This window comes from Rhinoderma darwinii, chromosome 1 (genome assembly GCF_050947455.1).
Source record: "Rhinoderma darwinii isolate aRhiDar2 chromosome 1, aRhiDar2.hap1, whole genome shotgun sequence".
NCBI lineage: Eukaryota > Metazoa > Chordata > Amphibia > Anura > Rhinodermatidae > Rhinoderma > Rhinoderma darwinii.
The window spans coordinates 496225538-496248704 of record NC_134687.1 but is presented as its reverse complement, the minus strand read 5'-3'; the positions used below and the strand labels follow the sequence as shown (position 1 = coordinate 496248704).

At 42.3% G+C, this 23167-nt stretch overlaps 1 protein-coding gene across 1 annotated transcript; it reads left to right on the top strand.

Annotated features, from left to right (window-relative positions):
* The first annotated feature begins 6883 nt into the window (after positions 1-6883).
* LOC142744097 (uncharacterized) lies at positions 6884-23167 on the top strand. Its single transcript, XM_075854789.1, has 3 exons — positions 6884-7001; positions 16582-17121; positions 22710-23167. Exons 1-3 carry the CDS (start codon positions 6962-6964, stop codon positions 22844-22846), a joined length of 717 nt encoding a protein of 238 aa, XP_075710904.1. The 5' UTR covers positions 6884-6961; the 3' UTR covers positions 22847-23167.

Sequence of the window (23167 nt, the reverse complement as noted above, 5' to 3'; positions counted from 1 at the left end):
GAGCCGGTGCCATCATCGCCGGATCTCAGCTGCATCTTACAGCTGACATCCGGCTGTAATGGCGGGGACCGAAATTAGCTTCGATCCCCGCCATTAACCCCTTCAATGCAGCGTTCAAACGTGATCGCTACATTTAAGCTGTTTGCAGCTCATCGGAACCCCAGCAATGAAATTGCCGGGGGTTCCGGTGGCTGCAATGGCAACCAGAGGCCTAATACTGGCCTCCCGGTCTGCCTAGCACGGAAGCCGGTCAAGATCCGCCCGGCGGCGGAGCCTGATCGGCTTCCGTAGTCGCCGGCAAGATGGCGCCGGCTCAGGAGCTGATCCGGCGTCATCAGCGGTGGAATACAGCTGTATGTTGCAGCTGACATCCACCTATAACGGCAGGAACTGGAGCTAGCTCCGATCCCTGCCATTAACCACTTAGATGCAGCAATCGAAAGCGACATCGTGTGCACACTAATTTCTACAAAACACCTGCAGGGTTAAAATGCTTACTACACCCCTAGGTAAATGCATTGAGGGGTGTAGTTTGCAAAATTGGGTCACTTCTGGGGGTTTTCCACTGTTTTGGGCCTACAGGCGCCCAGAAACCAATCCAGCAACATCTGCACTCCAAATGGCGCTCCTTCCCTTCTGAGCCCTGCCGTGTGCCCAAACAGCAGTTTATGACCACATATGGGGTATTGCCGTACTCGGGAGAAATTGCTTTACAAATGTTGGGTTCTTTTTTTCCTTTATTTGTTGAGAAAATGAAAAATGTTGTGCTAAAGCTACGTCTTATTGAAGAAAAAGGATTGTTTTAATTTTCACTGCCCAATTCTAATAAATTCTATGAAACATCTGTGGGGTCAAAATGCTTACTGCACCCCTAGATGAATTCCTCAAGAGGTGCAGTTTCCTAAATGGAGTCACTTTTTGGGCGTTTTCATTGTTTTGTCCCCTCAGGAGCTTTGCAAATGTGACATGGCCTCTGCAAACCATTCCTGCTAAATGTGATCTCCAAAAGCCAAATAGCGCTCTTTCCCTTCTAAGCCCTGCCGTGTGTCCAAACAGCCGGTTATTACATGTGGGGTATTGTTTTAGTTGGGAGAAATTGCTTTACAAATTTTACATGCTTTTTCTCCTTCAGTCCTTGTGGAAATGAGAAAAAATTAGCTAAACCTACATTTTCTTTGAAAAAAATTTAGATTTTTTATTTTCAGGGCCTACTTCCAATAGTTTCTGCAAAAAAACTGTGGGGTCAAAGCGCTCACTATACCCCTAGATAATTTCCTTGAGGGGTGTAGTTTCCCAAATGGGGTCACTTTTTGGGGATTTTCACTGTTTTGGCACTGCAAGAGCCCTTCAAACCTGACCTGGTGCCTAAAATATATTCTAATAAAAATAAGGCCCCAAAATCCTCTAGGTAGTCCTTTGCTTCTGAGGCCGGTGCTTCATTTCATTAGCACGCTACGGCCACATGTGGGATATTTCCAAACACTGCAGAACCTGGGCAATAAATATTGAGTTGCATTTCTCTGGTAAAACCTTCTGTGTTATAAAAAAAAATGTTATTACAAATTTATTTCTGCAAAAAAATATGAAATTTGTAAATTTCTACTCTACTCTACTCTCTGCTTTAATTCCTGTGAAATGTCTAAAGGGTTAAGACATTTTCTAAATGCTGTTTTGAATACTTTGAGGGGTGAAGTTTTTAAAATGGGGTGACTTTTTGGGGGTTTCTAATATATAAGGCCCTCAAAGCCACTTCGCAACTGAACTGGCCCCTGTAAAAATAGCCTTTTGAAATTTTCTTGAAAATGTGAGAAATTGCTGTTAAAGTTGAAAGCCTTCTAACGTCCTAGAAAAATAAAAGGATGTTCAAAAAATGATGCCAATTTAAAGTAGACATATGGGGGATGTTAATTAGGAACAACTTTGTGTGGTATAACTGCCTGTCTTACAAGCAGATACATTTAAATTGAGAAAAATGCAAATTTTTGCAATTTTTCACTAAATTTTGGTGTTTTTCACAATTAAATACTGAACATATTGAGCAAATTTTGCCAGTAACTTAAAGTCCAATGTGTCACGAGAAAACAATCTCAGAATCGCTTGGATAGGTGAAAGCATTCCGAAGTTATTACCACATAAAGTGAAACATGTCAGATTTGAAAAATGAGGCTCTGTCAGGAAGGTCAAAAGTGGCCAAAGAGGGAAGGGGTTAAGATTACCGTATAAACCTATTGTACGGGGATCTAAATTCAGTTCAGTACAACAACGCAGAGTCCAGGACCATACAGAGATCCGTCTAAAGATATATTGTTACACCTAGGACTGGAAGCACGACAAGGGGGCATCCTCTATGTCCAGAAGACAGAAGATTTCTCCATCATCACAGACATTATAGGTTGTACTTAAAGGACCAGTGTCACGAAAAAAAAATTTTTTACATCAATTTGACTTTAGTGTGTTATTAAACATTTTTTAATTAATTTGTGTGTTTGTGTTTTACTTTTTTTTATTTTTTCACTTTTTCTTCCCTATGGGGGCCCGTTCCATCCACTATGCTGTACGCCGTCTGTGTGGGAACGGAGCATGCGCCGCTCCCACACAGTCCAAGTTGAACTGTGCGACGTCTGGCGCCATTTTCCTGTGGACCGAAAGTCGCGGCCGGACAGTAAGATTACTACTTCCGGTCGCGGCTTCCGGACTTGTGCACTTGGAGCGGCGGTAGCAGACGGAGCGGACGGACCGGAGGGAGCGGCGGCGGCAGGAGCAGGTAAGTTATTTCTATGTATGTTCGTGTTTTAGTGTGTGTTTACTACTGTATGTTAACCTACTACACTGTGTGTTAGCTCAAAAAATGGCGACACATAGTGTAGGAGGTTTGACCGTTCAATCCCCTCGTTTCTCCCGGCACTAGCCAAGATAAAGGAGGGGGGGTTCTGAGAGCTCACTAGAGCGAGTGAGTTTTCTCAAATTTTGCAGCATAAAGCAATGTGGTTGCTTTACCACATGCAATGCTGCAATTTTGGGAATTGCTCCATCTAGTGACCAGCGCTGGGAATTATTATAAATTAGAATCTAATTTATAATATTTCCTGAGTCGTGAAAAAAAAAAAAAATTAGACATTATTCTAATCACCTATACACAAACTGTTTAACTAAAAAAAAAAAAAAATGTTTTTCTAGCGACACATTACCTTTAAAGTCACCGTCCGGTCCCAGGACAACATTTTAAATATGATGGGGTATGTTAAGTAATATTACCTGGTGCCCTCCAGTTATACCCATCTGCCATGGATCCACCACTTTGGAGTCTCCTCTGTGCTGTCCCAAAATGGCTGCAGTGCTTCTTAGACTATGAGTCTGAGACGCTCCCACTGTTCTCAGATTTGCCAGAGCTGCTCACGTGAACAGTTCTGTCCAATCCGTGAACAGAGGGAGTGTCTTAGACTAAGTCTGAAAAGCACCGTGGCCATTTTGAGAAAGGCCAGAGGGAACCCTAAAATGGAAGATCCGCGGCAGAGGGGTGCAACTGGAGGGCACCAGGTAATATAAGTTCATAGACCCCATCATATTTATAATTTTGTCCTGAGACTGGAGAGTCACTTTAATGGATCAGGGTCTATTTTCAATTACTGTATGTAACTGTATTGCAGCTTTTAATATGGCCATCTGGACTAGGCGTAAGAGCTTATGCACAGAGCCGTATTACAGTTCCATTGTCTACAGAGCCATAATAGGGCTTCAATAGAGGTGCACGAGGCCCATACTGTACCTTTGTATTCCTCTGCTTTCAAACATCTATTTTTATAGTAAAATAAATTGTGTGCATGCTCCATATGTAAGGAGGTTTTCCTCCCTAGAAGCCTTGAACATTTGGCGCCCGCTAGAGCCTGTACAGCTGCACAGGGAGGCTTTACATCCTTTGTTCACTGTCATACAGGCTCTGTGTATATGGTTCTGTTGTGTGCATTACCCCCTAACTGTGACTTTTTCACGGCCAGACCAATTAGGATTTCAATTTTAAATTATGTAATTTTAAGTGTGGCTAGAGCCATACAATGACTTCATGTCAATGGAAATTTTAAGATACTGCCTTGGGATAAAGATGTCACACTACATCGCCACATTGCACAAAAGTTGCAGACAAATGCAACTTCTGCCAGCTGAAGCTGAATGAAAGTAATTGACCTACACATGACAGGACTACTGGGTACAACCGTGCATCACAAGTCACTGTCATACTAGCCTAAAGGCTCTTTTACATGGGCCAATTATCGGGCAAACGAGTGTTTACAGAACTCTCGTTCCCGATAATTGCCCAGTGTAAACAGGGCAACGATCAGCCGATGAACGAGCAAACACCGTTCATCGGCTGATCGCATCGTTTTAAATACAGAAACTTTTATCGTTGTCGGCAGCACATCTCCCTGTGTAAACAGCTGCCGACATGATAGAAATGTATGGGGATGAGCGATCGGAGTAATGAGCGCTCGTCCCCATACTAGATCCTTGTGAAAGGAGCAAACGAACGCAGATCAACGAGCTGTCGCACTGATCGGCGCTCGTTTACACGGCCCTCATCAGGCCGTAAAATAGCACCTTAAAGTTGCCAGCCCTCCCTGGTACAAATACTGGTTAGAGTAAACTTAGCTAAACTAGACTAAGGCTTCATTCACATCTGCGTCAGTGTCCCGTTCTGACATTCCATCGGAGCTTCCCAGCAGAACGGGACCCTGACTGAAAAAAAGGCAAACCATAGGTTTCCGTTTTCATCACCATTGATTACAATGGTGGCAGATCCGGTGCCAATGGTTTTCGTTTGTCTCCGTTGTGCAATGGTTCTGTCATTTTGACGGAACCAATAGCGTAGTCGACTAAAACTACGTAATCCTTGCACAACCTGAGACAAACGGAAACCATTGGCACCGGATCCGTCACCATTGAAATCAACGGTGATGAAAACAGAAACCTATGGTTTGCGTTTGTGTCAATCTGGGCTCCTTTCCGAAGGAAAGCTCAGACGGAATGTCAGGACGGAGCCCTGACGCAGATGTGAACGAAGCCGACTATATATACACGAGATACGAGATAGCTGTCTGCTGACAGATATTTCTCCTGATCCCCCATAAACATTCATGAATGGCCAAGTGTGGCTAGATATCGCTCTCAGCGGCTTATCTCCTGCTGGAGGCTCTTCCTTTACCTCAACATTTATATCTACTGTGAGAAGACCCAAACACCGGCACCCCATACACATTATTGCAGCCATAACTACAGACCACTTTGATCTAAGCTGATTTTTAGGACTAGTTTGGGTCTTCCAATCTGGCATGGTGACACGCCACTGTGAAATGTCAGAAACCTGCGAGCATCACTGTCACAAGAGGCAGAAACTGTTTATTACCTCATTACAAGTTCTCAGCAAAAGTTGTACACATACGTCAGTGTGTGTGGCTTCAAATGACTAAATTGCATAGTATCAGCATAGACCGTATCCAGCGTAAAGGGATTTTCCCACAACAAACAGCAGCTGTGGATAAGGAATAAATGTTAGATCGCTGGGACCCAGGCAGTGAGGAGCGTGTTTTGTGTGGCGGTCAAGCATGTGCGCTGCAGCTCTACTCAAAATCTATGGGAACTATGAAAACAGGCAAGGGCAGCGCTCGGCTGTTTCTGTAACTGCCACAGAGTTTGTATGGAGAGGCAGCGTGCATGACGTTTTATTAGCGGCCAACCGACTGACAAGTAAATTCTGAATCCTGCTGGACTCTTGTCACTAAAGAGAAGTGCATTGTGGGAGCTCAGATGATCGTCACATATCAGACAGTGGAATGGAGGCAAACCTCTGTCTAGGCAAGACGAATCCAGCATCACATGCAGCATGAGGAATGAATGTATTGCTATCTGTGGATGCCAAACCCTTCACTATTAGGGCTTCTCCACATGTAATGGAATTGCTGCGTATTTTCCGTCCGGAATTGCGGACAGAATATAAGCAGAGGAATACAATAGCAGAAAAGTGGGTGTGAACAAATTTCATCCATTCGTGGAAAAATTAATTCCAGAAATTCACTTTCGGTGCGTAATTTTAGTTCCACAGCATGTCAATTATTTCTGCGGAAAGTGGACTGATTTCCTGCGTTTTTCTGATGTATTGCGTAGATTGCTACAGAAATGCTGCAGAATTTCTTACAGGGGTAGGAAATGACATCACAGGAAGAAGAAATATCCCCATCACAGGGTCCTTAAAAAAATGCCCCAAAAAAACACAATAAAAATCTGCACTATTTTCTGCAGTAAAATACGCATGAAATGGTGCAGGAATTCCGCATTGGATTGTCTGCCAGTTGATGCGTAAATGCTGTGGAAATTTTCTGCAGCAATCCGTTACGTGTGGACAAGCCCTTACAGTCAGACAAATAAATTGATAAATCATTAACAGGACGATCATCTGAGCTGCCTACTGAACGACGCCGAAATGTATTTATTTATTTTTAACTAATTGACAATCACAAAATGGTCACTAAAAATGTTTATAATTGGACATCTTTGGATCGTACAGAACACCTTCTGAGGAAAATATAAGTAGAGAAATTAAATGATTGGTTTTATAATATTCTTTACAGCAAAATGTACAGAAAAAAAAAAATAAGGGGAAAAAAATTCCTCCTAAATGAGCCAGTCACTGGGTCTTATCTGACTGTTTATTTACACACAGCTGGGGACGTGATAAAAGAGGCTTTCTCCCCCAACAAAGAAAGCACATTCCCCTTTCCTTAAGAAAAATTCGGCCTCCAGAGTCTGGGAGGAGGAGGAGGAGGAGGAGGAGGAGGAGACGTCTAGTTCCATTCACTTGCACCCTGTACCTTACTCTATATTTGGAGGCGGCAGAAGGTAAGAGCTCTGTTTGCCTTCCAATAAATATCCTGCCTTCCGACACCTCTGCTACAAGACGACCAATGTGGAAATGAGAAGTAAATATGGACTGGGAGTCCTACTGCTGGCAGGTCAGTTCTCGGTTCACTATTATAGATTTACCACAATACTTGCTACATACTAATATATATTTTAGACATACATATAAACAGTATAATATAGTATTTTTTTATGTGCAGAGTTATTTATTTTTAGACGCTATATCACAATAATACCATATTGTGCAATGTGGTCCATTAATTAGTATAAACTACGTTTTTGGCTTTTAAAAAACAAAACAAAAAAAACATTCTGCGTCCTTGTCTTTTATAGGTAATGATAAACATATAAATGTCCATATAGCAGGGAGGTTGGGATTTATTTATGGGATTGTTGGAGGGAAGAGCAAAGTGACTGACAAAGTAAAACACTTTCCCCATTATAGCTGCCCCCTTCCTCCTCCCTTTTGCCCTGATAAATAGTGAAGAGGTCACAGATCTCCAGACAGATGCAGACCACCATATGCAGTCCAGGAACATTGTCACTAAACCTCCCCCTCTGTGAGCTGCAGTCATTTATGTGAAGGTGGGGGCAGGCTGGAGGGGTATCAATTCAAATACGGTGCCAGGAAAACTATTTACACCTGGCATTATATCAATTATATATTGATAATTACCCAAAACATTGCAGCCTCGTCGTATAACGCCACATGTTACCTCATCTTGTCCTGTAGCCATTATTGCTTAGGTTAGAATTTGCATAGCCTTGCTGCTGCCCAACAGCTCCCTGGGTGCATAACCAATATATTACCTGTACGTAGGTAACACGGAGAACCGGCTACTAGCCGTGGCAAAGAACTATTACTGCGAAGAAAATTGCAATTGTACGCTGAAGCAGAAATGTGCCCAGTCTCCATGTCCGTAGCATACTGGAGCATAATGTGGTAACTCCAGCTCTCGTGATGCATACAGCTAATCTTCACTGTTTGTATTTGTCAGTATTATCTAGCTATAGTAAAATACTATCAAGCTGAGAAGTGGTTTTGGCAAAATAAGTTTTTGTCAGCATGTTCTGTGACTATATCTGAAGCTGTTCATCGCGGGCCGATGTCTCACCACAGCAGTGAGACCTCAGCCCTCCATAGAACCCATATTTTGTTGGTCTGTGGTATGAGGTTTTTGCACTAGTTTCCTTCGGGGCAGGCAGTAGCGCTGTCATTGCTGCCTGCTTGCTATGTATTAAAGCTCCATGCTCTGACTTCCTTCTGTGTTCTTACTAGTCCTTCTCAATGAGTTACAATATCATCAAAAAGTAAATTTACTTCAGTAATTCAATTCAAAAAGTGAAACTCATATATTCTATAGATTCATTACACACAGAGTGATCTATTTCCAGAATTTTTTTCTTTTAATGTTGAGGATTACGGCTAAGGCTGGAATCACACGAGCACATCCGTAATGGACGGACGTATTTCGGCCGCAAGTTCCGGACCGAACACAGTGCAGGGAGCCGGGCTCCTAGCATCATAGTTATGTACGACGCTAGGAGTAATCATGTTTTCAGTAGAGGACAGTAGTTCCACGGAGAGGCAGAGACTCCTAGTGTCGTACATAACTATGATGCTAGGAGCCCGGCTCCCTGCACTGAGTTCGGTCCGGGACTTGCGGCCGAAATACGTCTGTCCATTACGGACCGAACATGCTCGTGTGAACCCAGCCTTACAGTGAATGAAAACCCAAAATGTGTCTTAGAATATTATATAATCTCTAAAATTTCCCGGTAGACGGCTGTGTTGTCTCTGGACTTGATATAACACAGTGGACCAACACCAGCAGATGACATGGCTCCCCAAACCATGACTGACTGTGGAAACTTCACTCTGGACTGCAAGGAACTTGCATTGATGCCTCTCCACTCTTCCTCCAGACTCTGGGACCTTGATTTCCAAATGAAATGCAAAATTTACTTTCATCTGAAAACAGGACTTTGGACCACTGAGCAGCAGTGTTGGTCCACTGTGTTATATCAAGTCCAGAGTCAGCGCAGGTGTTTACCAGGAGATTCTAGAGCACTTCATGCTTCCCTCTGCTGACAAGCTTTATGGAGATGCTGATTTCATTTTCCAGCAGAACTTGGCACCTGCCCACACTGACAAAAGTACCAATACCTGGTGTAATAACCACAGTATCACTCTGCTTGATTGGCCCGCAAACTCGCCTGACCTGAACCCCATAGAGAATCTATAGGGTATTGTCAAGAGGAAGATGAGACACCAGACCCAACAATGCAGACCAGCTGAAGGCCGCTATCAAAGCAACCTAGGCTTCCATAACACCTCAGCAGTGCCACAGGCTGATCGCCTCCATGCCACGCCGCATTGATGCAGTAATTCATGCAAAAGGAGCCCTGACCAAGTATGGAGGGCATATACTGTACATACTTTTCATTAGGCCAACATTTCGGTACTAAAAATCATTTTTGAAATTGGGCTTATATAATATTCTGAGACACTAAATTTGGGGTTTTCATTAACGGTTAGCCATACTCATCAACATTAAAATAAAAAACTGCTGGAAATAGATCACTCTGTGTGTAATGAATCTATATAATATATGCGTTTCACTTTTTGAATTACTGAAATAAATTTACTTTTTGATGATATTCTAATTCATTGACTATAAACCAAAAAAATACCAACGAAAAGGAATACAATATAAGTAGTGCTTAAAAGGTCACCATTGAACTGTAGAACACCATTACTAGCTGTGTAAACGGCACAATATTGTATCCTGGGTATTGACCAAGATTTACTTGGTGCATTGATCAATGATTGATATGAGAGACTACCAAGAAAGAATGATCAACTAAGGCACATGAAAATACAAAGAATATACAAATTTTATTAAATAAAGACATTGAACAAGTTATGGTTGTTTTCTCAGCGTGTTATAGGTGAGCGTAATAATGCGGCAGCAAAAAGATGAATAGAGTCAAGCCAGATTGTAGAAAAGAGGTCGTCCCGGACGAAGGCAGGTGCCGAAACGCGCGTCGGGTGCAGACGTCTCATCCACATTTACAATGTCCACTGGTATGTCCAAACAAATCTCTGTCTCTTTGTAGCAGCCTGCATTGAACCTTGTCATTCTTTAACTGCATTTGTAACTGGCTCTTTATATTCTCTCACACTTTTTGTAAATTGGTTGCGGTGTATATCATGTTCCTACTTACCTAGGAACCGCCACCATTTTACTAGATACAGCCATATATCCATTCTAGTTTAGTTTGAGCTCTTTTCTACAATCTGGCTTGACTCTATTCATCTTTTTGCTGCCGCATTATTACGCTCACCTATAACACGCTGAGAAAACAACCATACCTGGTTCATGATTGATTTGACGTCTTTTTTTATTGTGTGACTTATCCTCCTTTCCATTTTTAACTTGTTCAATGTCTTTATTTAATAAAATTTGTATATTCTTTGTATTTTCATGTGCCTTAGTCGATCATTCTTTCTTGGTAGTTTCTAATTCATTGACTAGTATGCCAAGTGCTGGAGACCGCAGGGGGTCCAGGTTTCGCGGCAGTAATATAGACGCTAAATCGGATAACTGGCTACCGAAAAAAGGGGGAAAAAAATTAGTTTATTAGTAAGGTAAAGATTATATTCTTTAGGGTGCAAGGCCCTAAAAACCCGCGCAAATTTTTAATGTGTTTTTTTAATCCAAGAGTATGTATATTTATGGTACTGGTTACACTTACCAAACACATGCCGATCCCGGTAGGTAGACCCTTTAAAGCCTCCTGCACATAGGATGGAAATTCTGCGGAAATTCTGCAGCGTATTACAGTAGCAGCAAAGCGGATGAGATTCTACCAAATGTCTACCACATACTGTGAAAAAAATCAGCAGACAACACGTACGAAAATTGACCTGCCGTGCGGATTCTCAATCTGCAGCATCTCAAATTTATCTTGAGAAAACGCTGTGAAAATTCCAAAGAGAAATTCCGCAGGATTTCTATCCACTGTATAGGAGGCTGAGTGCCTAGAAAGCTGCAGCAGGAGTGCAGCTGTGTATTGCTGGCAACGCAGGCATGATCACATTCCTGTAATAATAGTGCATCAAGGTATGGGGACTACCTCCCTACTTTGACCGTACTATTAAAAAGAGTATGTAAACTTCTGAACACAATTTCACAGTTTTTCTATAGATATGCCATTAATCTACATAAAAAGTTGAGTAATTTTGTAAATACATATTATTACTTATTTTGTATTGAGTTGTGGCCTGTATTATATACCGGAGCTGTATTCACAATTCTGCTGGTTGTCTGTTTATCTCACGCACCCAGTGTACCAAAACATTTACATATGTGTAAATAATATCAGCAACTGTTAAAGAGGCTCTGTCACCAGATTGTGCAACCCCTATCTGCTATTGCAGCAGATAGGCGCTGCAATGTAGATTACAGTAACGTTTTTATTTTTAAAAAACGAGCATTTTTGGCCAAGTTATGACCATTTTCGTATTTATGCAAATGAGGCTTGCAAAAGTACAACTGGGCGTGTTGAAAAGTAAAAGTACAACTGGGCGTGTTGAAAAGTAAAAGTACAACTGGGCGTGTATTATGTGCGTACATCGGCGCGTGTTTACTACTTTTACTAGCTGGGCTTTCTGAAGAGAAGTATCATCCACTTCTCTTCACAACGCCCAGCTTCTGGCAGTGCAGATCTGTGACGTCACTCACAGGTCCTGCATCGTGTCGGCACCAGAGGCTACAGTTGATTCTGCAGCAGCATCGGCGTTTGCAGGTAAGTAGCTACATCGACGTTGTACTTTTGCAAGCCTCATTTGCATAAATACGAAAATGGTCATAACTTGGCCAAAAATGCTCGTTTTTTAAAAATAAAAACGTTACTGTAATCTACATTGCAGCGCCTATCTGCTGCAATAGCAGATAGGGGTTGCACAATCTGGTGACAGAGCCTCTTTAACATAGACTTCCTACTACTGTTTTAGTGGCCTTCTACGATTTATGGTATAGGGCTGTATTTCATCGGTTGGGTTAGCTCTATATACAGTATTTTAGTAAAGAAAAATGCTACATACAATGACATTAAAGGTTATTGTTTGCTTTCATATTACTGGTTGAAATTTGGGGAAGACTAGTCCAGCATGGCAATACCCCCATGCTCAATATGAGGTCCACAAAAAGAAAACAAAATTTCCATGTATAATGTAAAAGAGCTTGACTTGGCTGCAAAGCACCGTCAACACAACACCATCAAACCCCTTCAGGGTAAAGGCGCTTTTGCACGGGCCAATTATCGGGCATACGAGCGTTCACAGAGACAGACAAAATTATCAGAAACAGGGCAACGATCAGCCGATGAAAGAGGCAACACACTCGTTTATCGGCTGAATGTATCGAAAATATTATTGTCGGCAGCAAATGCGCTGCCAACATGATGGAAATGTATGCAGACGAACGATCGTAGTAATGAGCGCTCGTCCCCATACATAGCTATTTGTGAAAGGAGCAAACGACCGCCGATCAACGAGATGTCTCGTTGATCAGCGCTCGCTTACACGGCCTGTGTCGGGCTGTGTTAGAGGACCCTAATTTTAGTCGTGCTTGTGTAAGTGGGGGCAATAATTTTATGTTAACACCTAAGGATTTGTTTGTTTGGGCAGAATCAGTCCACAAACTCATGTACAGGAGGATAGTCTGGGCCCCATGCACACGACCGTCAAACCACCCGTAATTACGGGCCCATAGACTTCTATTAGCCACGGGTACCTTCTCGTTTGCTTACGGGATGGTGCCCGGGCCGTTGAAAAATATAGAACATGTCCTATTACAGGCCGTGATTACGGCACGGACAAGCCCATAGAAGTCTATGGGGCTCCCGTAATTACGGGTGGCTACGTGTGTGCACCCGTAATTACGGGAGCATTGCTAGGCGATGTCAGGGTATTTCCCTGTCTGCAGGCTCATGCCGGATTTGAATTTATGAATAAAGAGAAGCAGAGAAGACAGGTCCGTAAATACGAGTGGAATACGGGTGACAACAGACCCGTATGTACGGGCACGTGTCTGTAAATACGGGTTAAAAACGTGTGACAAAGGACCCGTATTTACGGGAGGGAAAAAATACAGTCATGTGCATGGGGTCTAGATAAGCAATGCCAGAAGTATCTGGCAGCCACGTATCTCCCTTCATAGAAAGGGGATAAGTAGAACATCTGATCACTGTCTTTAGGTCTATGGCCAAGGAGGTCAAACTACAAACTGACTACTGTTAGGGTATGTGCACACACACTAATTACGTCCGTAATGGACGGACGTATTTCGGCCGCAAGTACCGGACCGAACACAGTGCAGGGAGCCGGGCTCCTAGCATCATAGTTATGTACGATGCTAGGAGTCCCTGCCTCTCTGCAGGACAACTGTCCCGTACTGTAATCATGTTTTCAGTACGGGACAGTAGTTCCACTCAGAGGCAGGGACACCTAGCATCGTACATAAGTATGATGCTAGGAGCCCGGCTCCCTGCACTGTGTTCGGTCCGGTACTTGCGGCCGAAATACGTCCGTCAATTACGGACGTAATTAGTGTGTGTGCACATACCCTTACAAGGAGAGCTGAGCCTTATAAATCAGACGTTGTAGAGTATGGCCAGAGCTCTAGTCATCAAATTCTCCTTATCTCACACATTAACTAAGCCTGTGATTGTGTAACTACCAGCACCTCATGCATGTCACACATACTGGAGTGAATACTTTGCTCAAACAGAAAGCGGACTAATATGTTATATCCTTTTGTTACATTTGACTCATCATACACATAACTTCAGTGATATAACAATATGCAGGAGTCACATTTTATTTGTCCCATACTATAAATGGCGGCAAAGATTAGCTCATTTATGTGAACAGCTTATTACGGATTTATATAGCGCTAACATGGTCCTTAGCGCTCTACAAAGTAAGGCATGTGCAGACTACTCTGGTTCATTTTCATTTATCAGCTTTCTATCTGCTTTGATCTGTCGTTGCAGCCGTTACCCTTCAGTACCACATTTGGAAACAAATATCAACACTCATTTTTCACAATCTATTCCATGTGGTTTCATTTTCCGGTTTCCCAAGTGAAGGAACAGATAGAAATATATTCTTTCAGTAGATGTTTTTCTCAATTCACATAAAGAAATATTAGTAATACAATTCATTCCAAGGAAAAAGCCTGAACTAGTGCAGCCCAATGCACCACCAAGGAGCAAAAAACAAGACAACTAATGGAAACCAATGTCAAATTATAACCTCATAGAAATATATGGCTCTGTCCAAGGACCATTAACATGCTTTTTACTCTAAAATACATATGTAGTGTGCACAAGGCTTAGAGTATCATAAGAATTGCGTTCTCGGACATCATGTATGGAGACACAGGAAGCATACCGGGTGGTACAGTCGCAGAGGCAACAGTATGACTAAAGCTTCATTCACACAAGCATGTCTGATTTACGTGGGCAAAAAAAAGGACCGTATTTCATGTCCGTGTGCCATCAGTGTGCTTGGTGTGTAGCATCCGTTTTTCACATCTGTGATTCACCTCTGCAAGGACTTTTCTTATTTTTACTTCTCTACCTTTCTTTAGCAACTGATATGTGAAAGACGGACAGCACACGGATGTCGTTCGTGTGCTGTCCGTGTGCTGTCCGTGTTTTTCACGCACCCATAGACTTCAATGAGCGACAAGAACAGACCAAAATAGGACATGCAGTGAGTTTCACGCAACGGACACACGCTGCCTGAAAATTTACGCATGTCTGAATAGCCCCATTGTCTTTCATGGGTCCGTGTGTTGTCCGTTATCTCAACGGAATGCACACGGGCGCAGAACACGCTCGTCTGAATGAGCCCTAAAGAGTCTTGTTCCCAACTCCTATTAATTAGAATAGAAGCCATTCACTAGACTCTATGGGTGTCGTGACTATTTCGGGAATGGCAAAAACTGTAGCATGAAAACACTTCCCAAACATTTTCCTCCTTTCCCATGACTGGATCCAATCCTGGGTTTTGAAGCCAAGTATACAGTTATCATATGAAATATGCACAGATAAATAAATCAATATACAATCTGTCAAATACAAGATTAAAATGTAAAGGTTGTTAAAACTATTAGTGAATATGAAAATGACAATATACTCAATTGGCAATTTGTTAGACACGCTATAGATATTCCATAAAAAGGGATTGTGCAAGTTTTCTGAAATGTGTAGCATGCAAAGTAGATGGTGGTACAACCATAGAGTAAACGGCCTGTATAAGATCTGGGGACTGTGCAGCCCATGGAAATAAAGTCAACTCTGAATGGTTATGGGATATAAAGAAAGGGCAATTGACAGGTTCACAAAAAAGTGATGTTTTCCTTTCCTAGCATTCGGCTTCTGTAGTCGGCGTCAAGCAAGTCTCCCACTCAGAACCATTGTTTTATTTTATTCATAGAACTAGAATATGTAACATTTATAGAATTGGGGACACAAATATAGACACAATAGTGTGTAAGTTGCCGCATTGGCTTTTCAGTGAAAGTATTCTGTATACAGTTTAGAAGTGAAAAGATGTAGATTTACATATAACCTCGGGCCAGCATATCAGGGATTCTTCTAAAAAAATGTTTCATTATCTGAAAAATGCCAAATATCCGGTTAAAGCAAGTGGCTTAGTGTGGTGCAGTCCATGGGGCGACTTGTGTCATGGGGAAAGATATGACGGGACTGTACAAGATCATTAAATCTATCTCATAGAGCACAATGAACAGGATACCAACAGGATTCTGGCAATATGCAGGCGCAGCTTACATTTGGAACATTGTCAATTGATAGTGGGGGGAATTTATTAAACTATCTTTACCAGTTTTCTGCCATAGGAAAGTCGCAACTGCAGAAAAAACTAGTTTTTTTATAAAAAGTTTAGCGACTTACTAGGGCTTAGCAGAAGGGGGCAGGGTCGCTCGCAGCCTGACACATTTACAATAATTAATGCCAGAAACTTGAGTAAATGAAAACATAATGTATATGGGGGCAGCCTGACTTCTCCTTGGGGTGGTAACAGGGATCGGCCATGTATTTTACATGCTGATCCTTTTTCTCTAGTACAGCTGCTGGACATTCATACTTGGCCATAATTTCCGAGTACACCAAACAGCTATTTTACGCGTGTAATTTGGTTTAGTGAAAACTAAAACCAATGTATAGAATGTGAGCATGTCATACCAGAGCTTTCTGCGACCTTCTGTGCATGCAGCTACATGTAATCAAATAGTGGTCACTCAGACGTTGTGTGGTTGCTAGTCAACCTCAACTTACGCACCCTGCAGAAAATGCACTTCCGCCCTGCAATAAAAGGGGTTGTCCTTCTTTTCTATTAGAAACAACATTACTAATGTCCATGGGCTGTGTCTGATATTGCACCATTCACTTCGAGTAGTACTGTTTATGGATGAAAAAGTAGACCCCTTTTCTAATGCCAGACAACCCTTTTAAAATATAAAGAAAGAACTCTGTAACGGTATATAACACTAAGTTACTGTAGCAGAGTCTGGCTTTTGTTGTGTTAACATGTATTTTTCCTATCATTCATTTTGTATGATCTTACATTTTCAGCCTTATTGGGTGCTATTGCTATATGGTTCCTCCCTGTGACTTCTGCTGCTGCTGACATATTGCTGCTGATCACCGGTGAAGCCGTCACTCATAGAACTACACAAACAGAAGCTTATGAAATCCAAACCTATGGGAAGCTCCCAACCTTGACTAGTGGTTCACTGGAGGAAACAACCACATCAAATGTATCCGATTTGGTTACAGATTTTGAAGAGAACAATTTGACATGGTCTGTAGACCAAACCTACTCTCCAGCTACCCAAGACAATGATATTTTTTCAACAAAGAGCCCAGAAAGCCCCTGGATTATAAAAGACCTGACTAGTGATGTTCTGACCAACGCAGAAAACATCACTGTGACCGAAATAAATAACCACACGCGTTTCTATCCAAGTCTTTACTTTGTTGATAAGCAGTCAGTAACTCCTGACATCACCACTGATGTGATGGAAACAGATAGGACAGTTTGCTACTCTGGACCAACTAACGCAGAAGTCCTAGCTATTGCCATAGGAGCAGTTTTTCTCACTATTTTATTGAGTAAGTAGAAATTATTTTATAAAAAGGTCTATAAAATAAAAGAATGAATATTCTTCATAATAAAAGTGAAATAAGGGCATCATCTATACATGAAGCCACATAAAAAGAAAGGATTATCTGCTTAACAGGATGTAACATTCTCTACTTTTAATGATCATGTCAGGATTTTTGCATGAAGGAATCAATGAGCACTCCTGAATTAGCATGGTAGAAGCAGGTTTTTGCATGTCGTCATTGATAGCCTGAAGATATTTTGTGCTGGGATTTGCCCAACCCTAAATACCACCTATCATTTTATTCTTCTCATCTTTTGTGTGCATGTTGAGTGTGCTTTCCTGGGCATTCTGGGGTAGTCCATTGACCCACTAACCTTATTAGCCAAATAACCTTACTGAGAGGGCAGGGCAACCTTCTGGTGCAATTAGATCTCCATTGTATAGAAACATGTGGCTGTTAGGTACCAATCTGAGTATTTGTGTTGGGTCCCTTTTAACACTGGCCAATTATCGGGCAAACAAGGAGTTCACAGAATGCTCGTTCCCGATAATTGCCCTGTGTAAACAAGCAAACACTCGTTAGTCGGATGATTGTACCATTTTAAATACCCAAAATATCGTTGTCGGCAGCACATCTCCCTGTAAACAGGGAGATGTGCTTCCGACATGATAGAAATGTATGGGGACAAGAGATTGTAGTAATGAGCGCTCGTCCCCATACATAGCCCATTGTGACAGGAGCAAACGAGTACCGATGAACGAGCTGTCTCGCTGATTGGTGCTCGTTTACACGACCCATGTCGGGCGGTGTAAAAATGTCCTTAGTTTAGTACTTCTACAACATTGGCCTATGTAAATGTATTAGTAATGCTGGGTTTTCATTTATACCAGACCATGAACTCCAACACAAAACAAACAGGCAGGAAAATCGATAGTGATATAAAATGGTATAAATCTTTATTGTATATCAAAAATATTATAAAGTAAAACATAAGGAAAAACGACAAGCCAATGATAAATAAAATCCCTCCAGGAAAGTACAAAAAATCCTCGTACATACATCTAAACCTGAAACAGTCAATTAAAGTACTAGTACCAATCTGTGAAAAGCTAACAGCCCTAAAATACATGAGGGGGATATTAGCATATAAAAACAGGCACATAAAGAAAGGAGGAAAGAGGACCAAAGGAGGGAATCCTTATTCATACCAGACCAGTATATCTAAAAATGCAGCTGAACATACCAATTTCAGCGATATTAGCCGAAGATCTAATGTGTATGAGGCAGGCGGACTGTCTCTCAGCACCTGCTGTTGGGTTAAAGAGGCTCTGTCACCAGACTATAAAATCCCTATCTCCTATTGAATGTGATCGGCGTTGCAATGTAGATAACAGCAAAGTTTTGTTTTTTTAAAAACGATCATTTTTGCCCAAGTTATGAGCAATTTTAGATTTATGCAAATTAGCTCTTCAATGGACAACTGGGCGTGTTTTCTCGTTTTACCAACTGGGCGTGTATTGTGTTTTTACCAACTGGGCGTGTTTACTCGTTTTACCAACTGGGCGTGTATTGTGTTCTTACCAACTGGGCGTGTTTACTCGTTTTACCAACTGGGCGTTGTGAATAGAAGTGTATGACGCTGACAAATCAGCGTCATGCACTTCTCATCGTTCCCACCCAGCTTCTTTCACTGCAGACACACAGCGTGACGTCACCCACAGGTCCTTCAACCTTGGCGTCGGACGAGAGAAGATACATCGGCTTCAGACGTCCGAGAGAGTAATATGCTCATCTCTAGGGAGTTTGCTATGTGTCTTCTCTCGTCCGACGCCAAGGTTGAAGGACCTGTGGGTGACGTCACGCTGTGTGTCTGCCGTGAAAGAAGCTAGGTGGGAACGATGAGGTCACCCACAGGTCCTTCAACCTTGGCGTCGGATGATAGAAGACACATCGGCTCCAGGCGTCCGAGAGGGTACAATTGAATCTGCAGCAGCATCACCGTGTGCAGGTAAGCATAGTAAACTCCCTAGAGACGAGCATATTACCCTCTCGGACGCCTGGAGCCGATGTATCTTCTCTCGTCCCGACGCCGAGTTTGAAGGACCTGTGGGTGACGTCACGCTGTGTGTGCAGTGAAAGAAGCTGGGTGGGAACGATGAGAAGTGCATGATGCTGATTTGTCAGCGTCATACACTTCTATTCACAACGCCCAGATGGTAAAAACACAATACACGCCCAGTTGGTAAAACGAGAAAACACGCCCAGTTGTCCATTGAAAAGCTCATTTGCATAAATCTAAAATTGCTCATAACTTGGGAAAAATTATCGTTTTTAAAAAAACAAAAAACTTTGCCGTTATCTACATTGCAGCGCCGATCACATTCAATAGGAGATAGGGATTTTATAATCTGGTGACAGAGCCTCTTTAAAGAATCTGGCAGGTTGGATCTCAACATGCCCAATTCTTTGTTTCCCTGGGAGATAATCGCTGCCTGTCGGCCAAATGCTTGTCAGGGTATGTTCACACGGCTGGGGTCCGTAACGGCTAAAATTACGGGGATGTTTCAGCCTGAAAACATCCCCGTAATTTCAGCCGTACCGGCATGTGCAGGCGCTTGAACGCCGCGTCAATTACGGCCGTAATTAGCGCTGCTATTCATTGGAGTCAATGAATAGCGGCTCCAATTACGGCCAAAGAAGTGACAGGTCACTTCTTCTACACGGGCGTCTATTTACGCGCTGTCATTTGACAGCGGCGCGTAAATATACGCCTCGTGTGAACAGACAAACGTCTGCCCATTGCTTTCAATGGGCAGATGTTTGTCAGCGCTATTGAGGCGCTATTTTCGGGCGTAATTCGGGGCAAAAACGCCCTATTTACGTCCGTAAATAGGCCGTGTGAACATACCCTCAAGCTATCTCATGTGTATAGAGCCTGCTCAGACCAACTTGGATATTGGTCTAACTGGTTGACAACATGTGTGCGTGTTTGAGGTAACCCAGCGTGAAGCTAGCCATAGAAGAAAAATATTCTCCCGATACACCGAGCATTCCTATTTTTATTGCAAATCAGAACACTTGTCAGGAAAGTGGCATGCACAAAACAAATATTGCCCACAAATTAAATGATTCATCCCATGGAAAAACATTTACATTGTGGTAAAAATTGTCTGCTTGCATTTCCCACATATAACCATTGGGATCACATATCCAAAATACTGCCCATATGATCACCTCAGTTAGACATTAGAAACACCCCAATACCTGTTAAAGAGGATCTGTCACTAGTTTATAAATTCCCTATCTCCTAACTAATCTAATAGGCGCTATGATGCTGATAACTACAGTGTAATCTTTTTTTCAAAAACTTTTATTATTTGCAAAGCTATAAGCATTTTTCTAAATATGCTAATTTGGCTATACTTGGGGCTAATGGGAGGTGACTCTTTCTCTTCACTCTCATCTTTCATATGCCACCAGAACCACTGTTCTAGGTGGTCCACAGCCGGAGATAGGTCTATTTGAAGTGACCCCCCTTCCCTCCAGCTTCAGTCTCTCACATTGTGCGAAGCAGCTTCATGCTGATAGGACAGCGTCAGAGGCTGTGAGGCAGCTCCACCTCAGGAGAATTGCTGGTGTTGACACCCACTTGTCTAATATAGCCTCATTTGCATATTTAGAAAAAAGCTCATAACTTTTAAAATAATAAACCGTTTTGGACACAATTTTCACTAGCATTAGAAGTGTGACAGCGCCTATTAGATTAGCTAGGTGATTGGGCATTACTAAACTAGTGACAGATCCTCTTTAAAGGGGTTATCCGGGGACCAAAAATTGCATTGCAATAATATATTTATATGAAACTAAGTAACTTACTGATATACTTTAATTAAAAATTCTGTACTAAATGGTGCACTTCAAACCTCATGAATTATTCACGAAGTGCTGCAGCTTTTCTAATAATGATGACGCTCCGACACGGCCACACGTGACTGAGCTCTTGCTTCATGTGCTGTTCGTGGACATGACCGCAAGTGGCTGTCACATTGCCTCTTGCTTGAGTTCCGAGCAGAGCACCAGCTAGCGCTTTGCTCGGGACAACAGCACTGCTCCCAACGTCCATATTTGGTCAATTCAGGGGTTTCCTATCACTGGAGTCCTCGAGCAGAGCATGAGCTGATGCTCTGCCTGGGGACTCTAGGACTTCTGCCCACGTCACTTTCCATATATGGACAATGAAGTCGGCAGAGCGGTACTGGCGTCCCCGAGCAAAGCATCAGCTGATGCTCTGCCTGGGGACGCCACAACATCTGCCCACGTCATTGTAACTGTCCATATATGGACAATGACGTGGGCAGAGTAGTACTGGAGTCTCCGAGCAAAGCATCAGCTGATGCTCTGCCTGGGGACGCCACAACTTCTGCCCACGTCACTGTCACTGTTCATATATGGACAAAGACGTCGGCAAGACTACTGGAGTCCCGGAGCAGAGCATCAGCTGATGCTTTGCTCGGGGACTCCAGGACTTCTGCCCACGTCACTGTCCATATATGGACAGTGACGTCGGCAACATTACTGGAGTCCCAGAGCAGAGCATCAGCTGATACTTTACTCGGAAACTCCATTAGTGCTGCCGACGTCATTGTCCATATATTGACAGTGACGTCGGCAGAAGTTGTGGAGTCCCCAGGCAGAGCATCAGCTGATGCTCTGCTCGGGGACTCCAGCGATAGGAAACCCCTAAATTGACCAAATATGGATGTCGGGAGCAGTGCTGGAGTCCCGAGCAAAGCACGAGCTGATGCTCTGCTCGGGACTCAAGAAATAGGCAGTGTGACAGCCCCTTGCGGTCATGTTCACGAACAGCACATGAAGCAAGAGCTCAGTCACGTGGGGCCTTGTCGGAGCGTCATCATTATTAGAAGAAAAGCTCCAGCAGTTCCTGAATAATTCATGAGGTTTGAACTGCAACATTTAGTACCGAATTTTTAATTAAAGTATATTAGTAAGTTACTTAGTTTCACGTAAATATATTACTACAATGCAATTTTTGGACCCTGGATAACCCCTTTAAGGCCAGGTCTCCATGGTATTTAGATGTGCATGCTCAAATGTGCTGCAATATTGCACTCAACGTTAGCCTACATGTGATGTCACGCATCTGCGATTTAAAAAAAAAAAAAAAGTGTTGGAAATTTTACCATAAGTCTCATTAAAGTCCATCCTCTTAGTGCCAACAAACACATATCAAATATCTGTTGTGATCTTACATGAGGTCGCAGTTCAACCATTGCAGGTGATATGCCGCTGTAGAGCCCTGGTCTCAGACAGCTAATTGCCAATCCCAAATAGCCCCAAAACACCAAACCCTAAATAAATTTAGTGTAAAGTGACTGATGGACTAAAGAGCTAACATTTTGACTGGGCTTTGCAATGACTTTTTTTTTTTTTTTTTAAAAAGAAGCGCTCTGTGTTCAAGAGCATAGCACAGTACTTTTTGTACACAGCAGAAATATCTTCATGTTTGCATGTCAGAAGATTACTGATGCCGACACTGGTTCTACTAAGTATTTTCATTTCATTTCTTCTAGGTGCCCTTCTCTACCAGTTTGCAGTGTTTATAAGAAATAAAAAAGCCCATAGAGATAGCTCCGTATACATCATTGAGAATGAGCTTCACAAGTATGACGTAGAAGCAAATGGACTAGAACCAGAAACAAAGCTGTAATGAGAAATGTGGCAAGCAGGTCATTATCTAAATGAGTTTTGGAATAAGACAAGATGACTGACAATCAATTTGATCCTCAATTATTTTTTTTAGAATTTATATTTTGCTGCTTTATAATGTGGAATAATTATAGAACAACAACACGTTTTAACCAAGAATTATTAAACTTTAAGAACAGTTAACTACTGAACCAAATAATGGGATTCTCTGTCCGACAGTTCACATCTTCCCCATCAAAACTTGTGGAAAATGTTGACATTGTAGTTTTCTGAAAAATGTCACTGGTGGTCATATAAACACAAAGAGAACCAACATTTATAA

Coding starts and splice junctions, on each gene's coding strand:
- LOC142744097 (XM_075854789.1), top strand. CDS start 6,962: ATGAGAAGTAAATATGGACTGGGAGTCCTACTGCTGGCAG. Junction 7,002..16,581: donor GGGAGTCCTACTGCTGGCAG/GTCAGTTCTCGG, acceptor TTACATTTTCAG/CCTTATTGGGTGCTATTGCT. Junction 17,122..22,709: donor TTTTCTCACTATTTTATTGA/GTAAGTAGAAAT, acceptor CATTTCTTCTAG/GTGCCCTTCTCTACCAGTTT.